The 16,861-nt window shown below is 38.3% G+C and overlaps 1 protein-coding gene across 5 annotated transcripts in view; it reads right to left on the bottom strand.

Moving 5' to 3' along the window:
• The window catches only part of slc4a5b (solute carrier family 4 member 5b), a 57,019-nt gene that overhangs the window by 21,130 nt on the left and 19,028 nt on the right, over positions 1 to 16,861 (bottom strand). For 4 of the 5 annotated variants that reach the window (XM_082157950.1, XM_082157952.1, XM_082157951.1 and 1 more), the window contains 5 exons: positions 12,800 to 12,926; positions 6,967 to 7,127; positions 5,580 to 5,729; positions 3,270 to 3,325; positions 924 to 1,081 (listed from right to left, as the gene is read on the bottom strand). In XM_082157950.1, coding sequence (XP_082014076.1) covers positions 924 to 1,081; positions 3,270 to 3,325; positions 5,580 to 5,729; positions 6,967 to 7,127; positions 12,800 to 12,926 — 652 coding nt within the window. Of the gene's footprint in view, positions 1 to 923; positions 1,082 to 3,269; positions 3,326 to 4,787; positions 5,521 to 5,579; positions 5,730 to 6,966; positions 7,128 to 12,799; positions 12,927 to 16,861 lie in introns of those variants that run through there. The other variant, XM_082157954.1, reaches the window with a different exon arrangement.

Below are 16,861 nucleotides of genomic sequence, written 5' to 3'. Positions count from 1 at the left end.
GGAAAATACAGCACAAAGAAAATTCACATTGTATTTGATTACAATTTGAAGCAATTACAAATAACATCGGAAATGTAGTCTTTCTCATTCTGTAAAATGGATCAAAAATATGATTAAAACGTGATGATCTCACCCCCTAAATTAGAAATACCTCCTGACTTTAACCACACTTATTTTTATTTCCTTTTTTTTTGTCTTGTCTTCCAGTAAAACATATATATCCAAAACTTTCTTATCAGATTTACTAGAAAAGCTAAATTAACCTCAATATAAGACTTGTTTTCAGAGAATATATTACATTTACTTAATTCTTTAATTGTTACTCAATTTTTTTTCCCAATCTTGTTGAAAAACATAAAATTTAACTGAATAAACCTAAATAAAGTTTGTCAGATTTACTTAAAATAATAATAATAAACAATTTATGAGTCAGTTGAGGGGGAAACATTATTCTCTGAGAAAAAGTTATAATATTTATCTAAAATAAATGCATCTTTTCTAAAGGATATTTATGTATTTTTATGTCATAATTTCAACTTTTTGTCTTAATTGTTATAATTATTATTTACCAAAGCATGATTTATTTCCTTATGTGGCAGAAACTTTTACTGGAAAACGACAAAACAAACAAACAAACAAATAAACAAATAAACAAACAAATAAATAAATAAATAAATAAATAAATAAATAAATAAATATGTATGTATGTATATATATATGTATGTATGTATATATATGAAATGCAGGAATCATAATTTGTCTTTGGTTGCACAAACACTTGTATTTCCAATCATTTGCAAAGGAAATGTCTGAAATTTATGGTAGAAGTCAAGTGCGGTTTTGCCAGACTGTAACATAAAACTAAAGGCTATTGGCTATTTAAACAGCCAATAAACATAAGCAAAATGTTTGGGAATGATCACCTGGTTGGCACAGGGACTTCAGTAAGGCCTCCTAGCGTTGCGGCTTGAGCCAGACGTACGAAGGCCACCAACGGCTTGTCTAAAAAATCCACCTCTCCAATCAGCACGTTAGACGCCTCAGCATCTCTGGGGATCTTCTTCATAAACTTATTCTTCAGCTGGTGGGTGAGATGATAATGCAGTTAGGCATCATGGGTGAGTGGGTTTCAATTAGACCACATAGTCAGATGCTTAGGTCATGAAATTTCCATGTTGGAAAGAGTTTGTGCCTCATTCATGCCTCTTTCATGATACCAGTATCAATACGAGCTCCATTATCAATGTCTGACGTGCATGCATGCGATGGAAATGGGAAGCGTCTAATTTTTTCCAATGGCAGATCGATAAAGTTACGCAACCACACTGGGAAAACCAAGCAATGCACACACACGAACCAATAAAAACAGCCGATCGGCCACGGTGGCCTCAAATAACACGTGGATATGGAATGGTCTGTGCTTATGGTCAAAATCAGCTTTTAATCTTTTAATGCCACTTTCAGAGTCAATTCACTTTCTGCCACAAATAAACAAGCTCCCTTCTCATGTCCCGACCCTGTTTAGCCTGTTTTGTCTGATCGTTCACTGCTGTTTTGGTCTATATTTGAGTATCAAATCTGCAGGTTCTACTTCTCTGTCCAAAATAGATCTTATTCCTCACAAACATTTTAATTTATAACAAAATGGGCCCAAAAAGTATATAGACACTCTTAGGTCTCACTTAGAAGTTGACCTTCTGGTAGTGTTGTAGTCAAGACCACCTAAACAGAGACCAAGACCAGACCAGCAAGATCCCATACAAGTCCTTTTTGCAATCATATCATGAATTTTGTGGGCATCTGTATTAATTTCGGTGACATTTTTGACACAATCCCTCGATTTCTGAACCAGCACAAGAATAATTCAAATTAGAAATAAGTTATTGAGAGCATTTGAAGCAGGAAGTATTACATCCAATCAAATCTTTGCAGTTGTGGTCTTGACCAGTATATAAAATCCTATGTTCTCTTAGTCTGAGACCAAAACAAGACCAAGACCTTAAAAAAAAAATGTTCTTGTGACCGAGACCGCTTTCACGTACTACAACACTACTTTCTGACTAAATGCTACAGCTTTTCTCTAAACTAAATTTAATTTTTGCAAAGACGCTTAACCAACTGGCTCAAGGTTCCTCTCATTTCAAACCTAACAAACAACTTTTATGAAAGATTTTGCTTGAAAAGTGTGCTTGTGCTATCTTTCTTGAAAAAACAAAATACTTGGTTCGACGTTGTGTAATCTAATGCAATAACATTCATACATTTTTAAAGGTGGATCAAGTGTCTAAGTTTATTTTGGGGCTCCTGCATCTAAACCTGTACATTAATCAATCAAACAGCTTTGTATTGCCTTAATAAATGCAAATCTGCATGTATAGACATCAATCCCCCCCATGATTCCTGGGACCCTTGACTTTCAAACTCAGCATGCTCCTATAGGCCCTAAATGAAACCTATCGAGGGCAGTGACCACATGAAAGTCAGCCGTGTGTGTCATTATAAGCAGAGAAACTCATTAAAGTGGACTCAGAATTGGCCCACTTTGAAGTCTAGTGAGCCGACAGTGGCGGCACCGTTCGCCTCAAAATACTTAGGCAAAAATAAGAGCTTTATTGTGCATTTCATAATTGTTCTTCATTGTTTTCGTTTTTGCACCACAAAACCAGTGATCAAATGAAAGAAAATATTACAAAAAGACTAATGAGGGCTGGCAGCGCTTGAGTGACTTTAGCCGGGTGCACACTGTACGATTTATAATAGTCCTGTACGATTGTTGCATGTCAAGACTTTACAAACATGATCCCCGCTGTAAGCCATGTCACACTGTAGGATCTCAGATGTTATTAATGTCAGACTGTACAGAAGTCAAGAAACGTTAACAACGGACGCACGCGAGAAGACCCGTCCTGGGTTTTACATCATCAATCCGTGACATGTTCAATGACTGCATTACATTACTTGTCTTGAAAAAGCTGTCGGTGAACATGTCAAACTAGCGATCAAAGACTCCAGATATTTGTCAAGGATCCGAGGAATCTTTTAGAATTCTCAACATTAGCACTTCATTATGGCTCATATCTGTCTCCTCTATTGCATAAATGCTCAGAAATTAGTCATTGCCCCAGACGCAGTGCTTTTGTTTCTAAAATCATCTTGTTTACTCTTTGCTAATGAAAAAGTACATTTTCTATGTATTTTAATATGTTCATGTGAAAAAAAAAAAAAAAAATTCGGACAATGTTAGGAATACTAATGGAAACCTGTTGTACCTGGTCGGAGCTGGGCGTGACGGAAATATCATTCATGCTGCGGCACTGAGAAGGATCTGAGAAGCACAGATGAAACACTTTGATTATTAATTGAATCAGTGTTGTTATTGTTAACTCAAACTCAAACTATTAAATTAAAAATCATAAAGCTGAAATATAAATATAAATATTAGATGAAAAACACAAAATTAGAAATGTTGCCTTGGAAAATAACTTGGTCGAAGTACGTAAATTACAACAACTTAAATAAAAATAAAATAAAGCTAAATAGAAATTGAAAAAACTGGTAAAAATGTCAAAAGCACATGACTAAATCACTAAAACTAAAATTGAAATAAAAACTGAAATGATAAAATAAAAGCTCATAAAATATTAATAAATAGTATATACATAACGTTAAAATAATACAGAATTGTATTATGATTTCAGTGTCAAATGCATGCCAAATACATATAACACATTCATCACAAAGTATTTTGCAAGCAAAAACAATGGAACATTATCACCCCATAAAAAAAAGATTTTAGATACTTTGATAATATACCATGTTACTTTATGATTATAATATTCACGTACAATAAATCTTCCGAAAGTCACGTTCACTTGGACAGTTTTTGAACAGTCCCAATTTTGCTTAGAGAAAGGGATGTCCATGTGACAAAACACACCCATGTTTTTTTTTTACAAATTACAGCAAATTATGTGCTGCTTTATGTTTAAAAGACACACACAACTGGTCAAAAGTCTGAATTAATTAAGATTTTTTATTGTTTATGAAAGGATTCTCTTATGCTCACCAATGCTTCATTTGTTTGATCAAAAACAACAATTTGAATAATTAAAATTTGAATATATTATACTGTAAAATTTAATTTATTCCTGTGATGGCAAAACATTTCTTCTTATTATCAATGTTAAAAACAGTGGATAAAAAAAACTGTTATTTAATAAATATGATATATATTTATAATAAATAATTCACAATATTACTGCAGCCTTGGTGAGCATTAGAGACTTCTTTCAAAAACATAAAAACACGTCTCAATTATTCCAAACTTTTCCCTGATTGTATGTTTTTTGGAACCTTTTCTCTAAAAGACAAGAAAAAGATTGTTGTTTTCCTGGCCTAAAGTACCCAGAGTACAGAAACAAATCGTGACAAACAAGAATGGAAAACCAAAGTCAAGACCTTTCTAATAATCTCTAATCCTCAGAACAATGGCAAAAATGCACTGTTGCATACTTGAGAAATGTTGCAACTACACACAGTTAGTCAGTGGATGATGCTATGTGAAGTAAAAGGTTGTTCACACTGACAGCAGTTTGCAGGGGTCATGCATGTTGATGGGTGTTGGTGATTTAGGGTAACGAAACTTGAGACAGTAGGAAAGCTTATTAGAAAACCAAAAGTTCATCTTAAGGGATGCCAGAGTGAACTTAAGATGGAAAATTCCAGAGATCTGGAAGAGGTTGTGGATGAATCAATGGAAGGGAGAAGAACCAGAAGCTCAGACTCACGCAGTTTGCTTAGGCCGCCGCTCTGATGAGCTCGCAGGTCCTCAGTGGAGCGATGGAAACCCGACCCAGAGCGAGGACTCGGGCTCGGGCTCGGACTGCGGTCTGATACAGACCCGAGATCAGACACAGAGAAAGACATGATAAAGACGGCAGGACAGGTGAAAGAATAAAGTGGAAACTCAAGAAATTAAAGTGCCCTTATTATGCTTTTTCAGGGTATTACCTTTCATGTAGTGTGTGATATAGCTGTTTGTAAAAAGTAAAAGGTCTGCAATGTTTTAAAGATCAAAGTGCACGGCAAATAAAGTTATTGTCTCCTAAAAGAAAGAATCAATTCTGAACTGCCGAAACGAGTCGTCAGTAATTCCAGTCTCACTTCCTGCTACAAACCTACACAACAATGTAATAAATTTGCATAATGCAAGCCTATGCTCTTCATTGGCTGCCTGCGAAAAACATCTACTATGACCTGGGCCAACTGACCAATCAGAGCAGGGTAGCTCTCGGAAAGGCGGGGCTTAGAGAGACTGAATCTTCAAACGAAACGTTTTCAGACTCTTTGAGAAATTAGGTGATGTGCAATGTATATTATTAGAAAATTAAAGTGTTTTTTGAGCTTTGATGCATGTAAACCTGTTGTAGGAGACTCCAAAACATAAAAAATAGCATAATAGGGGCACTTTAAGAAAAAGAAGTTTAATGGAAATGATTTGAAAAGGCAAGTGTCAGAGAGAGACAGGGGATTCTGGGAATTTCACTGACTGTGGGGCAGGTTACATAGCGGACTCTTACTCGAGGGGCTGGGTTTTCCGAGGTCAGCCAGGGAGCGGTGGATCGGCTTCTTGGTCTGGTGACGGTGCTTCCGCAAGAGGACGAAACTGACCTTCTCACGGAGCTCTGGAGCTATAAGACCCTCCTGCACCTGCTTCTCAATGATGTCATCTGTGAAAGAGAGAAAAACGCACACAAATGCATTAAAATCCATATTTAAATAACACAGGGGAAACACACAGGAAAAAGAAAAACCACAAATGAGGTCTCAACTTTTTCTCCTAGACGGCAATGAGAGTTTATAAAGCATATCTGGAAGGCTAGTTCTTCTTAAATGTTTCTCTTGAGTATAGAGACTCCAGTAATCTCACTCTGTCTCCTCTAGTTCGATTTGCTAACATGGCACAATCTGCAATCAAAGTCTGAGATCTAAATATGAACGTTTCTTATAAAATTTTCCCAAAACCAAATGATCTGAGCTGCTTTCTTCATTGTATATCTATATATTTAACTGTATATCCATATGTAACTGTGGCAAGCTAGTAAGAGCTGTGCGGGTAAACCTCACTCCCCTGGTCTCAAGAGGCACATCAGCGACTGAAGCTAGAGACTGTGGTCACAAAGTCAATATTTTTATTAAACATTTCTCAGAACCCCATTATATATCCTAAAAGAGCAACATTGAGCACTATAAATATTACTACTGCATGCTATAATTGTTGAATTTTTATCTGCACTAATTTTAATGGAATTTTTTTTGGGAATTCTGTTTAATTTATTTAAATGTGGTAAAATATGAAAGTACTGCATTCGTATTAATATCAAAATTAAGAATTAGCCAATAAAAAACTACCATTCAAAAGTTTGGGGTCGGTAATAAAAAAAAAAAGTATTTAAAAGAAGTCTCTTTACTCTCCAAGGATGCATTTATTTGATCAAAACACAGTAAAAGCAGTAATATTGTGAAATATTATTTCAATTTAAAAGTTGAATACATTATAAAATGTAAATTATTCCTGTGATGAAAGCTGAATTTTCAGCATCATTACTCCAGTCTTCAGTGTCACATGATCCTTCAGAAATCACTCTAATATGATGATTTGCTGCTCAAGAAACATTTCTGATTATTATCAATTTTAAAAACAATTGTGCTGCTTCATATTTTTGAGTAAATAAAAATCTTTTGTAACATTATAAATGTATTTGCCATCACTTTTGATCAATTTAATGCATCCTTGCTGAATAAAAGTATAAATTTCTTAAAAAAAAAAAAAATCTTTTGACCAGTATTACAAAATATTTATGAAACGGAATATTAAATAGAACTTTGTGAATGATGTGCGTTCAAACTGGAGTTCAGTCGTCCCAGATTAAAGGTGGTTCTGTTCTTGGCTCTTTATGTACTGACCCACTATCTGTGGCAGCGAGTATCCCTCCAGGTCCAGCAGGATACAGCCCGTCTGCAGGCAGGTGCGCAGCTCGAACAGGCTGTGCAGAGACAGCGTGGACACATGCGGTTTGCTCCACCTCTCTCCACCCTCCTCCACCTTCTCCTCAAACTTAACCCACCTGATGCAACACACAGAAGATACAACATTACTTCACTTGATAACACACTTTTCTTCCCATGTACCAACAAATGGATGAAACACTTTTAGGTTTTGTAAATTAAATGGCTGGAAATCATTGCAACTTGATCAATAAATCCCTTTAAAAAGTTTTATAATGAGGTCCCATTAGTTAACATTAGTTAACGCATTAACTAACATTAACTTGCATACATTTGTTACAGTATTTACTAATCTTTGTAAATGTTAGTTCATAAAAATACAACTGTTTATTGTTAGTTCATGTTAACTCTGGTAATATTAAATATTAAATACAACTGATTGAATGTATTAGTAAATGTTGAAATTAACATTAAAGGGATACTTCACCGATTAGCATTAAGCTTTGTATCAGTAGAAACCCGGTAGTATTTTCGAATGCCCGTGCTTCCCTCCCTCATGTCCCCCTGAGACGAGAGATTTCTGTATTGTGTGTCTGGAAAAAAACCTCAGATGACGCAAAAATCGTCATTTAGCGTCATGATCATCAGAGGCTTTTTGTCCAGAGGCGAGAGACTCCAGCCAGTAGGAGGAGCTCGTTCCGCATGTCTTCAACCCGCCCATAGGGGGATCTCACGATAAAACGCCGTCTTTTCAGTTTCGAGTCAACAAGTAGCCTAGTTGTATCATTTCTTCCGATACTGCCCTCTGTAACCGGTAGGCGTGGCTTGGGAGTGGCCTCATAGGGCAGCGAAGCAAGAGCATTCTGGGAGTTGTTGTCTTTCATCCACATTGTAACGGTCACCAGCTGGAGTGCCCTTGAGAGCCACCAGAGGGCACTCCACACCAGACTCTCACGTTCACTCACAGACTACATCTCCCATCATTATCTGCCTGGATTCATCAACACTCATTATCACATTCACCTGTATCTCATCTTCTTGTTTAGTTCACCCCATATAAGCCTGGTTCACCCCTTCACTCACTGCAAAGTTTTGTATGTTGTTGCACTGCACTTCTGAGCGTTTTCCTGGTTTTCTTGTCTCTTTTGGTTTTTGGATTTCTTGCCTGTCCCGTGGATTACTCTTGTGCCTCTGACCCCTGCCTGTTTCGTTTTGTTTGTTTGTTTGGCCTGCCGAGCCTGCGCTCCACGTCAGTCCTGCCGTCCAGAGACTGTTCACGTCACGTCTGCCGATCCAGAGACTGTTCACGCCACTTCTGCCGATCCAGAGACTGTTCACGTCACTTCTGCCGATCCAGAGACTGTTCACGTCACTTCTGCCGATCCAGAGACTGTTCACGTCACGCCCGCCAAGCCAGTGTCTTCGGACAAGATGGCCGCCGCCGAACCAGTGTCTCAGGACAAGATGGTCTCCGCCGAGCCAGTGTCTCCGGACAAGATGGCCGCCACCGAGCCAGTGTCTCCGGATGAGATGGCCGCTGCCACGTCGCCTGAGCCCTCAGCAGAGATGGCCGCCGACACGCCTGAACCTGAGCCCTCAGCAGAGATGGCCGCCGACACGCCTGAACCTGAGCCCTCAGCAGAGATGGCCGCCGACACGCCTGAACCTGAGCCCTCAGCAGAGATGGCTGCTGCCACGGTGTCTGTTCCTTTCCCTGAGCCGGTGTCTGTTCCTTTCCCTGAGCCGGTGTCTGTCCCTGAGCCGGTGTCTGTTCCTGTTACTGAGCCGGTGTCTGTTCCTTTTCCTGAGCCGGTGTCTGTTCTTGTTCCTGTTACTGAGCCGGTGTCTGTTGCTGTGCCATGGTCGCCTGCAGGGTCGTCTCCTCCCTGGCCTCCTGAACCGTCTGCTCCGCCCTGGTCGCCTGAAGGTTCGTCTCCGCCCTGGCCGCCTGAAGGGTCGTCTCCGCCCTGGCCGCCTGAAGGGTCGTCTCCGCCCTGGCCGCCTGAAGGGTCGTCTCCGCCCTGGCCGCCTGAAGGGTCGTCTCCGCCCTGGCCGCCTGAAGGGTCGTCTCCGCCCTGGCCGCCTGAAGGGTCGTCTCCTCCCTGGCCACCTGAAGGGTCGGCTCCTCCCTGGCCACCTGAAGGGTCGTCTCCTCCCTGGCTGTCGTCTCCTCCCTGGCCGCCTGAAGGGTCGTCTCCTCCCTGGCCGCCTGAAGGGTCGTCTCTCCGCCCTGGTCGCCTGCAAAGCCTGCTCCGCCCTGGTCGCCTGCACAGACTGATCCGCCCTGGCCTCCCGTCTTGCCGCAGTCTCCAGGTCCTCTTCCATTTCACGGGCCTGGCCCTCCATCCCGGCCCCGGGTCCTCCTCTGCTCCACCACCCTCCTGGACTGTTTTTCTGAGCATCTGGAATCCGCTCCTTAAAGGGGGGGCTATGTAACGGTCACCAGCTGGAGTGCCCTTGAGAGCCACCAGAGGGCACTCCACACCAGACTCTCACGTTCACTCACAGACTACATCTCCCATCATTCTCTGCCTGGACTCATCAGCACTCATCACATTCACCTGTATCTCATCTTCTTGTTTAGTTCACCCCATATAAGCTTTCTTCACCCCTTCACTCACTGCGAAGTTTTGTATGTTGTTGCACTGCACTTCTGAGCATTTTCCTGGTTTTCTTGTCTCTTGGTTTTTTGGATTTCTTGCCTGTCCCGTGGATTACTCTTGTGCCTCTGACCCCTGCCTGTTTCGTTTTGTTTGTTTGTTTATTTGTTTGGACTGTCTTCCTGTGCTTGACCCTCTGCTTGTTGGATTTCGATTCTGGATAACCCCTTTAATAAAAGCTGCATTTGGATCCTCTACCCTCGTGTCTCAGAGTGGTTCGTAACACACATGAGCCAAAAATACATTTTCTGGCTTTTCTCAGTCTAGAAGGCACCAACTTCTAAAATAATTTCACATTTCTACTACATAAATGACCCAATTTAAATACACATTCATCTTTCCAGTGGTGAAATATCCCTTTAATAAAGATTATTAAATGTTTTAATTGTTAGTTCATGTTAACTAATGAAACCTTATTGTAAAGTGTTACCAGTTAGTCATTGTATTGTTTTTTCAGCTAACATTTAAATATACATTACTATAGTGATTTGAAAAAATATAATAATGTAACTTAACAGAAACTAATTTTAGATTTATAATATACATTTTTCAGAGAATAAATTATAAAAATTTTAGGGTGGGGGTCCCTCATAACAAGGATGATCATATTTGGGGGTCAATGACATCTAAAAGATTGAAATAATGTCATAAAAGGCTTCAGAAGTGTACGGGTGCTTCTCAATACTCAAATTGATGTTTCCTCGTTTCCTCGCTCTTCCGTCCTCCAGCCTGTGACCCGAAAACCATCTTGAAGCACATCTCAATTCTCTAATTGCACCGTGAGGAGGCAAGGAACGAGGAAGCATGAGCGAGGATCAGTGTTGTGTGTAACGCGTTACAGTAACGTAACTACTTTTTTGGGTAAAAAGTAGTGTAACGCGCTACTACTAAAAATTTGGTAACGAAACGTAGTTCCTTTTTCAATTCCGCGCAACGTTACTTTTCCCATGGATATATTTGACAGCGACACTGCCTCAGCTGCGCGCTTGAGAGAAGAGAACTGTTGAGAACTGAAGAAAACGATTTAGTTTCATATTTATGTTTAAATTAAATTAAATAAAAAAATTTGCGCAATATATCTATCGGGAGACAAATGGAGTGTGGAGACATGATTTTGACCACTTTATTAAGTTTGTTTTTGTAGAAAACCTGTATTTAAAGTGAATTTCGTTTTGTATTAATTGTATCTTAATTTTAATCAATGTTTTATCAACCAATTGCCTGAATTTAATAAGAAGTAAATTAAAGAAAACTATTTAGTTTCATATTTATGTTTAAATAAAATAAATAAATAAATAATTTAATCTATGTTGATTATATGAAAAGTGAAAAGCATGAGTAAGATCATAATTTTGTGCAATATATCGGGAGATAAATGGAGTGGGCTGACATGATTTTAGACCACTTTATTAAGTTTGTTTTTGTAGAAAGACTTTCTTTAAAACGAATTTCGTTTTGTATTAATTGTATCTTAATTTTAATCAATGCTTTACCAACCAATTAATTGCCTGAATTTAATAAATAAGTAAATATGGCATGCAAAATAATCATGACGGCACCAGCGCGTGAACTGGAGCTCCTCTCCATACTGTAAATGAACCGAAACTCATAAGCTACTTGTCTCACAGACCTGAGAAATATATACAAAGCTTGAATATGTGTACTTTTAAACAAAATATATTTTTTTCTCTCAAAATCTCTTTTTTTTTCTCCTACTCCCTTGATAGAGTGAGTCGTATGTCTGAAAACTATGTCTTCTATATCATTTTGTCCTATCAAGACGCGATTCGCACCGGTGTTAGAGAGCAGGGAAGCTTTATTGGCTGTTGCCGAAATTTAAAGTTCGGTGGATAGGGGAAGCGGAGCGGAGAGAAGTGGCGCGAGCACGCGGCTCATCGCGGAGTGTCGCACTCTACCCCATGATGCAGAGCCGGCTGAGAATAAAAGTTGCAGCACACAGCAGCGCCAATGAGAAGGACTTTTTTTCTTTTGAAATTGATACTATTTTTTATAATAAAGAGCACAAAATAGTTACCTGTTATGTCCTCCATTGTATAACTTTATGTCTACATATTTAGGAACAGATATTGGGTTCTGCCCAAAGTCAAGCAACATAAAAGTAACGTAAAAGTAACGAGTAACGTAAAAAGTTACTTTCCAAACGGGGTAACTAAGTAAAGTAACGGATTACTTTTTAAAAAAGTAACGAGTAACGAGCAAACACTACTTTTTAAAAGTAACTTCCCCAACACTGGCGAGGATACACAGGTACACTCGCATCCACTGTAAACCCTAACGCTCAAAATAATGAATTGGTTTTAATTAGTTCAGTCAGATTAACTTTTATGAGTATTTAGTACTTTCTTTTTCTTTCAAGTTCACATAAGTGACATATTTTAAGTAAACTGAACTGTTTCATTGTTTTGAGTTTTATGAAATTATTTATTTTAATTTAAACGGACTTAAGTTTAACTGAAATGACTGGGATGTCCATTTCCCAGCATGCTTTGCCGATGGCACTCGAAAGGGAGAGTAAATACTAAAATTAAGTGTAATATAATGGGGTTTTTTTGTGCAAGATTGTTAAGTGGGAGATTTAGTAGTGATTAATGTTTTGTTATGCTAATTTAGAATAATTTCTGTTAATGTTGGTTTTAGGATAATTACCATCATGGTGACAAGTGGTGCATGCAGCATGATTTGAGAGCAAATACAACCTTTATATGCAGTAGCAAGTGCTACTGTATAACATACTACTGTTAACAAATTAGTATGTTAGCAAACTAACTTGTTAAAGCAAGCTAAGTTTATACTAATAAAAGTGTTCACATTGAGATTAAAAGAAAGTTTTAAGTTAAATGAATGAATTAGTGTGCTCAAACATTTCAAGTTAAAAACAATTAAAATGTATCAGTACAAAATTTAAATCTGCCAGTTCTGCTTACTTAAACTTTGAATTTCTTAACTTAATAAATTTGAGGCAACTGATTGCCTTACATTTTTTGAGTTTTGCCAACTTATTCGGGTTTACAGTGTAACGGTGGAGCTGAAAGGAAGTGAAGAAAGGAAACAAGGATGCACAATAAGAAATGAGAAGCGCCCTATGTGTTATGTGATCTTGTTTGTGTCACCTGGCCGACTCTTTCCACTCCATCTCTCCGCCCTCATGCTGCAGTGTGTCCATCTCAGTGAAGAGGGTGGGTGTGGGCTCATCTTCCTCCCTGAGTATGTGGCGTAGTCTCTCAGCAGCAGGGGAAACTGTCACACACACACACACACACACACACACACACAAACAAAGCGTAAGATAGTTTGATAAAATGCAAAGCCATGTATTTATCTTAAAATGCAAAGGAGTAGTATTTGTAGTAGTATTTGAGCAATGCAAGTAAGCCAAACAAGAGTCAGAACTTTACATGCTCCAATACATTGAGACTTGTGGGTGAGGTAAGTTTGAATCTTGCTGGCAACCATCTCTGATTCGACCTTTCATTTTCCCCATCACTTCCTGTATTCTCTCTACTATGCTATAATCTGATATATACTATCATTCAAAACTGTGGGGTGGACAAGATTTTAATGGTTTTGAAATGGTCTATTATGTTGACAAAACTGTTAAAGTTTGGGGTCAGTAAGATTTTTCACTGTTTTGAGAGAAGTCTCTTATGCTCACAAAGGCTGCATTTATTTGATCAAAAATACAGTAAAAAGAGAAATATTGTGATTTTTTTTTTCACAATATGAACCATTTTCTATTCTAATAAATTATAAAAAAGTAATTTATTCCTGTGATCAAATCAGAATTTTCAGCATCATTACTCCAGTCTTCAGTGTCACATGATCCTTCAGAAATCATTCTGATATGCTGATTTGATGCTCAAGAAACATTTCTGATTATTATCAATGTTGAAAACAGTTGTGCTGCTTCAAATATTGGTGGAAACAGTGATACATTTTCTTTTTTAGGATTGTTTGATTAACAGAAAGTTTGAAATACAATTCTTAATAAATGTCTTTACTGTTAAAAGCTTTCACTGCCTCTTTAGATCAATTTAATGAATCCTTGCTGAATACAAGTATTAATAATAAAAATAAACAAAACTTTTGAACAGCAGTGTTGTTTGCATGATGCTAGTTTGTTGAGAGTGGTTGCCAGGGTGTTGCCAAGGTGTTGTGGGTGGTTATGTATAGCTCGGGTCCTTCTTTCAATCTAAAAATATTGTATTTTTTCGCCTGTTGTATAAACCGCCTTGTGAAAATCATGTAACTTTGAAAAGAAACTGCAGATGCTCGATCATGCAGGTTTGCACTGCACAACATCCGGAAAGATCAGGCCTTTCCTAACTGAGCACGCAACACAACTTCTCGTCCAGGCCCTGGTCATTTCTAGGCTTGACTACTGCAATGCTCTTCTGGCTGGACTTCCATCATGTGCAACTAAACCTCTACAAATGATTCAGAACGCTGCAGCTCGCCTTGTCTTCAACGAGCCAAAAAGAGTCACTCCTTTGTTCATCTCTCTGCACTGGCTACCACCCGCTGCTCGCTCGCATCAAGATCAAGGCATTACATCCCTACCAGAAGCCTGCGATCGGTCAACAAGGGACGTCTCGTGGTTCCATCACAGAGAGCCACAAAATCACTCTCCAGAACATTCTCATTCACGGCTCCATGCTGGTGGAATGCTCTCCCCTCCCTCATCCGGAATGCAGAATCCCTGACAACATTCAAAAGAACGCTGAAAACACACCTCTTACGTGAGCACCTAACCTGATAAGAAAATTAAAAAAATAATCTTTTCTTTTCCTTTAATCCTCCCTTATCGGGCTTATGCTACTCTGAACAATGCCTGAACTTCGTATTTTGGGCAAAAGCCCAAAAATGACTAAATGTAAATTTAGATGCTTATATCCAAATCAACTTATAAATTATGATCATTGCAAGCAATAAAGCATTAAAGGAACACTCCACCGTTTTTTTAAATAGGGCTTATTCACCTTCTTTCCTACATTTAGATAGGTGGGCAAATGCATTTTTGTCTCAGTGCATGCATTGTTTTAGTTTGACAGGGTCGGCGCTAGCTTAGCTTAGCATAATGAATGGAATCCTTTGTTGCCAGCTAGCATGTCCTGAGTAAAAGTGATATAAAAAATTAAAAAACCCACCTAATTACTTCTTGTGGCCTGCGTATTCACAACGAGTACAAATAGCGATGCAGATTAACACTAGACGATTTCCTATGCAGATATTGACTTGGGACTATATTAGGGGGAAGCACAGGCGAAGCACTGCTACTTGGGCGCAGAGATATCACGCCCAAGTAGCAGTGCTTCGCCTGTACTTCCCCCTAATATAGTCCTTAATATATAAGTCAATATCTGCCTAGGAAATCGCCTAGTGTTAATCTGCATCGCTATTTGTACTCGTTGTGAATACGCAGGCCACAAGAAGTAATTAGGTGGGTTTTTTTTTTTATATATCACTTTTACTCAGGACATGCTAGCTGGCAACAAAGGATTCCATTCATTATGCTAAGCTAAGCTAGCGCCGAACCCTGTCAAACTAAAACAATGCATGCACTGAGACAAAAATGCATTTGCCCACCTATCTAAATGTAGGAAAGAAGGTGAATAAGCCCTATTTAAAAAAATGGTGGAGTGTTCCTTTAAGAAAAAATAAAGAAGCAAATAAAAAAATGTCCATGCAAATGTGTCAATAATGGCCTGGAGTTCAACACACCCTACTAGTACAACTGAGTTTGATTCTTTGCATTAAACAGAAGCCTACTGGACTGTATGTCGAATAAGTCTGGCTGTTCTTTTGCCTTCAGCTCAATCTGAATTGACCCTGCTTGAAATGAAATCTGAATATGACAGAGCAGGATCATTACGATGCACGACTCCCTAAGGCCATCAACGATTCGATCATAATTCATGCATCTAATCAGAACGAGAATTCGGATCTGAGACCGCACTGAATCCAGCTCAAACTCTTCACTCGAGTCATGCATCAGCCGATAAAGTCAGAATCAAATCAACAGGATTGTTTAAAGATAAGTATCTTAATAATCTTCCTTTGAAGATTAATATCTTAGTCAGATATCTGAAAGCATATCAAACGAATTTGTTCAGTAGATTATCTTAAATAACCACATGACAGTGGCTTAATCTAATCTGATGTACAATGCCAGAATCAATATCTAATGTCAATAGACCTGTACTGATTTAATCAAAATGATCGACTTTATATTTGAGGTAAAGTCAGCTTACATAAGTTCCAGTGGAGGTTACTAAAAACCTGTTCACAATCTAATGTTGTGTGTATTAAATCTGAAGTTTAGAGCAATCTATTGAAAACTCAAGGTGCAAGTCGGTGCCGGTGAGCTCAAGCATGACAATCTTTTTGTGACCTTCCTCTCAATCTCTGGCTTTTCCTCAGGATTATTAGCACGTGGGTGTTTTTCTCCATGTAATCCTTCTAATCCTAAAGTAAAAATCACAAATACGTGTGGTTGTAGAATGCCGATGCAGAGTAGAGTACAACGCATCAGCTTATTTATAGCTCATACACTTCAATCAAACTTTGATAGAGTCATAGATATTAGAGATTAGCTGTTGATATACTGTACATGTTGCCGTAGAATTCATCGACAGTGAATTTCTTTAGGTCTTAGTCTTTACTTTGACTCCAATAAAAGCAGATGTTAAATCCTGAGATTTCTTCTTGAGAGGAACCTTACAGAAAAACGCATTCCCAACGGACTGACATTTTGATGTGTTTCACAATTTAAATAGATGCATTTAATGCAAAATCATGCCAATATGGACACTACTGAACATTTAAACAAAGTTTGACGCAAATTATTATTGAAGGTTGTAGACTGATCTCAGAAATGTGTCTTTACATCCAGCGGCAATGAGTGAATCTCATTAAACCTGATGTGTGGCTCATTTTGCATATACAAATTAAAAGAAAAAAGTAAATAATAATACGAATAAATGGTAACACTTTATTTTACAGTGTCCTTGTTACACGTTACATGAAGTTACTGTAGTAATAACTATAAATTATGCATAATTACATGCAACTATCCCTAAACCAAACCCTATAGTAAGTAGTACATGTAGTTCATTATTATTACACATGAAATGAAAAAATATATATAAAAATCTTTTTATTTTTTTTATTGTATA

This window comes from Leuciscus leuciscus (assembly GCF_965113295.1).
Source record: "Leuciscus leuciscus genome assembly, chromosome: 24".
Classification (NCBI taxonomy): Eukaryota; Metazoa; Chordata; class Actinopteri; order Cypriniformes; family Leuciscidae; genus Leuciscus; species Leuciscus leuciscus.
The sequence above is the reverse complement of the archived record's forward strand: the minus strand, read 5'-3'. Positions and strand labels throughout refer to the sequence as shown.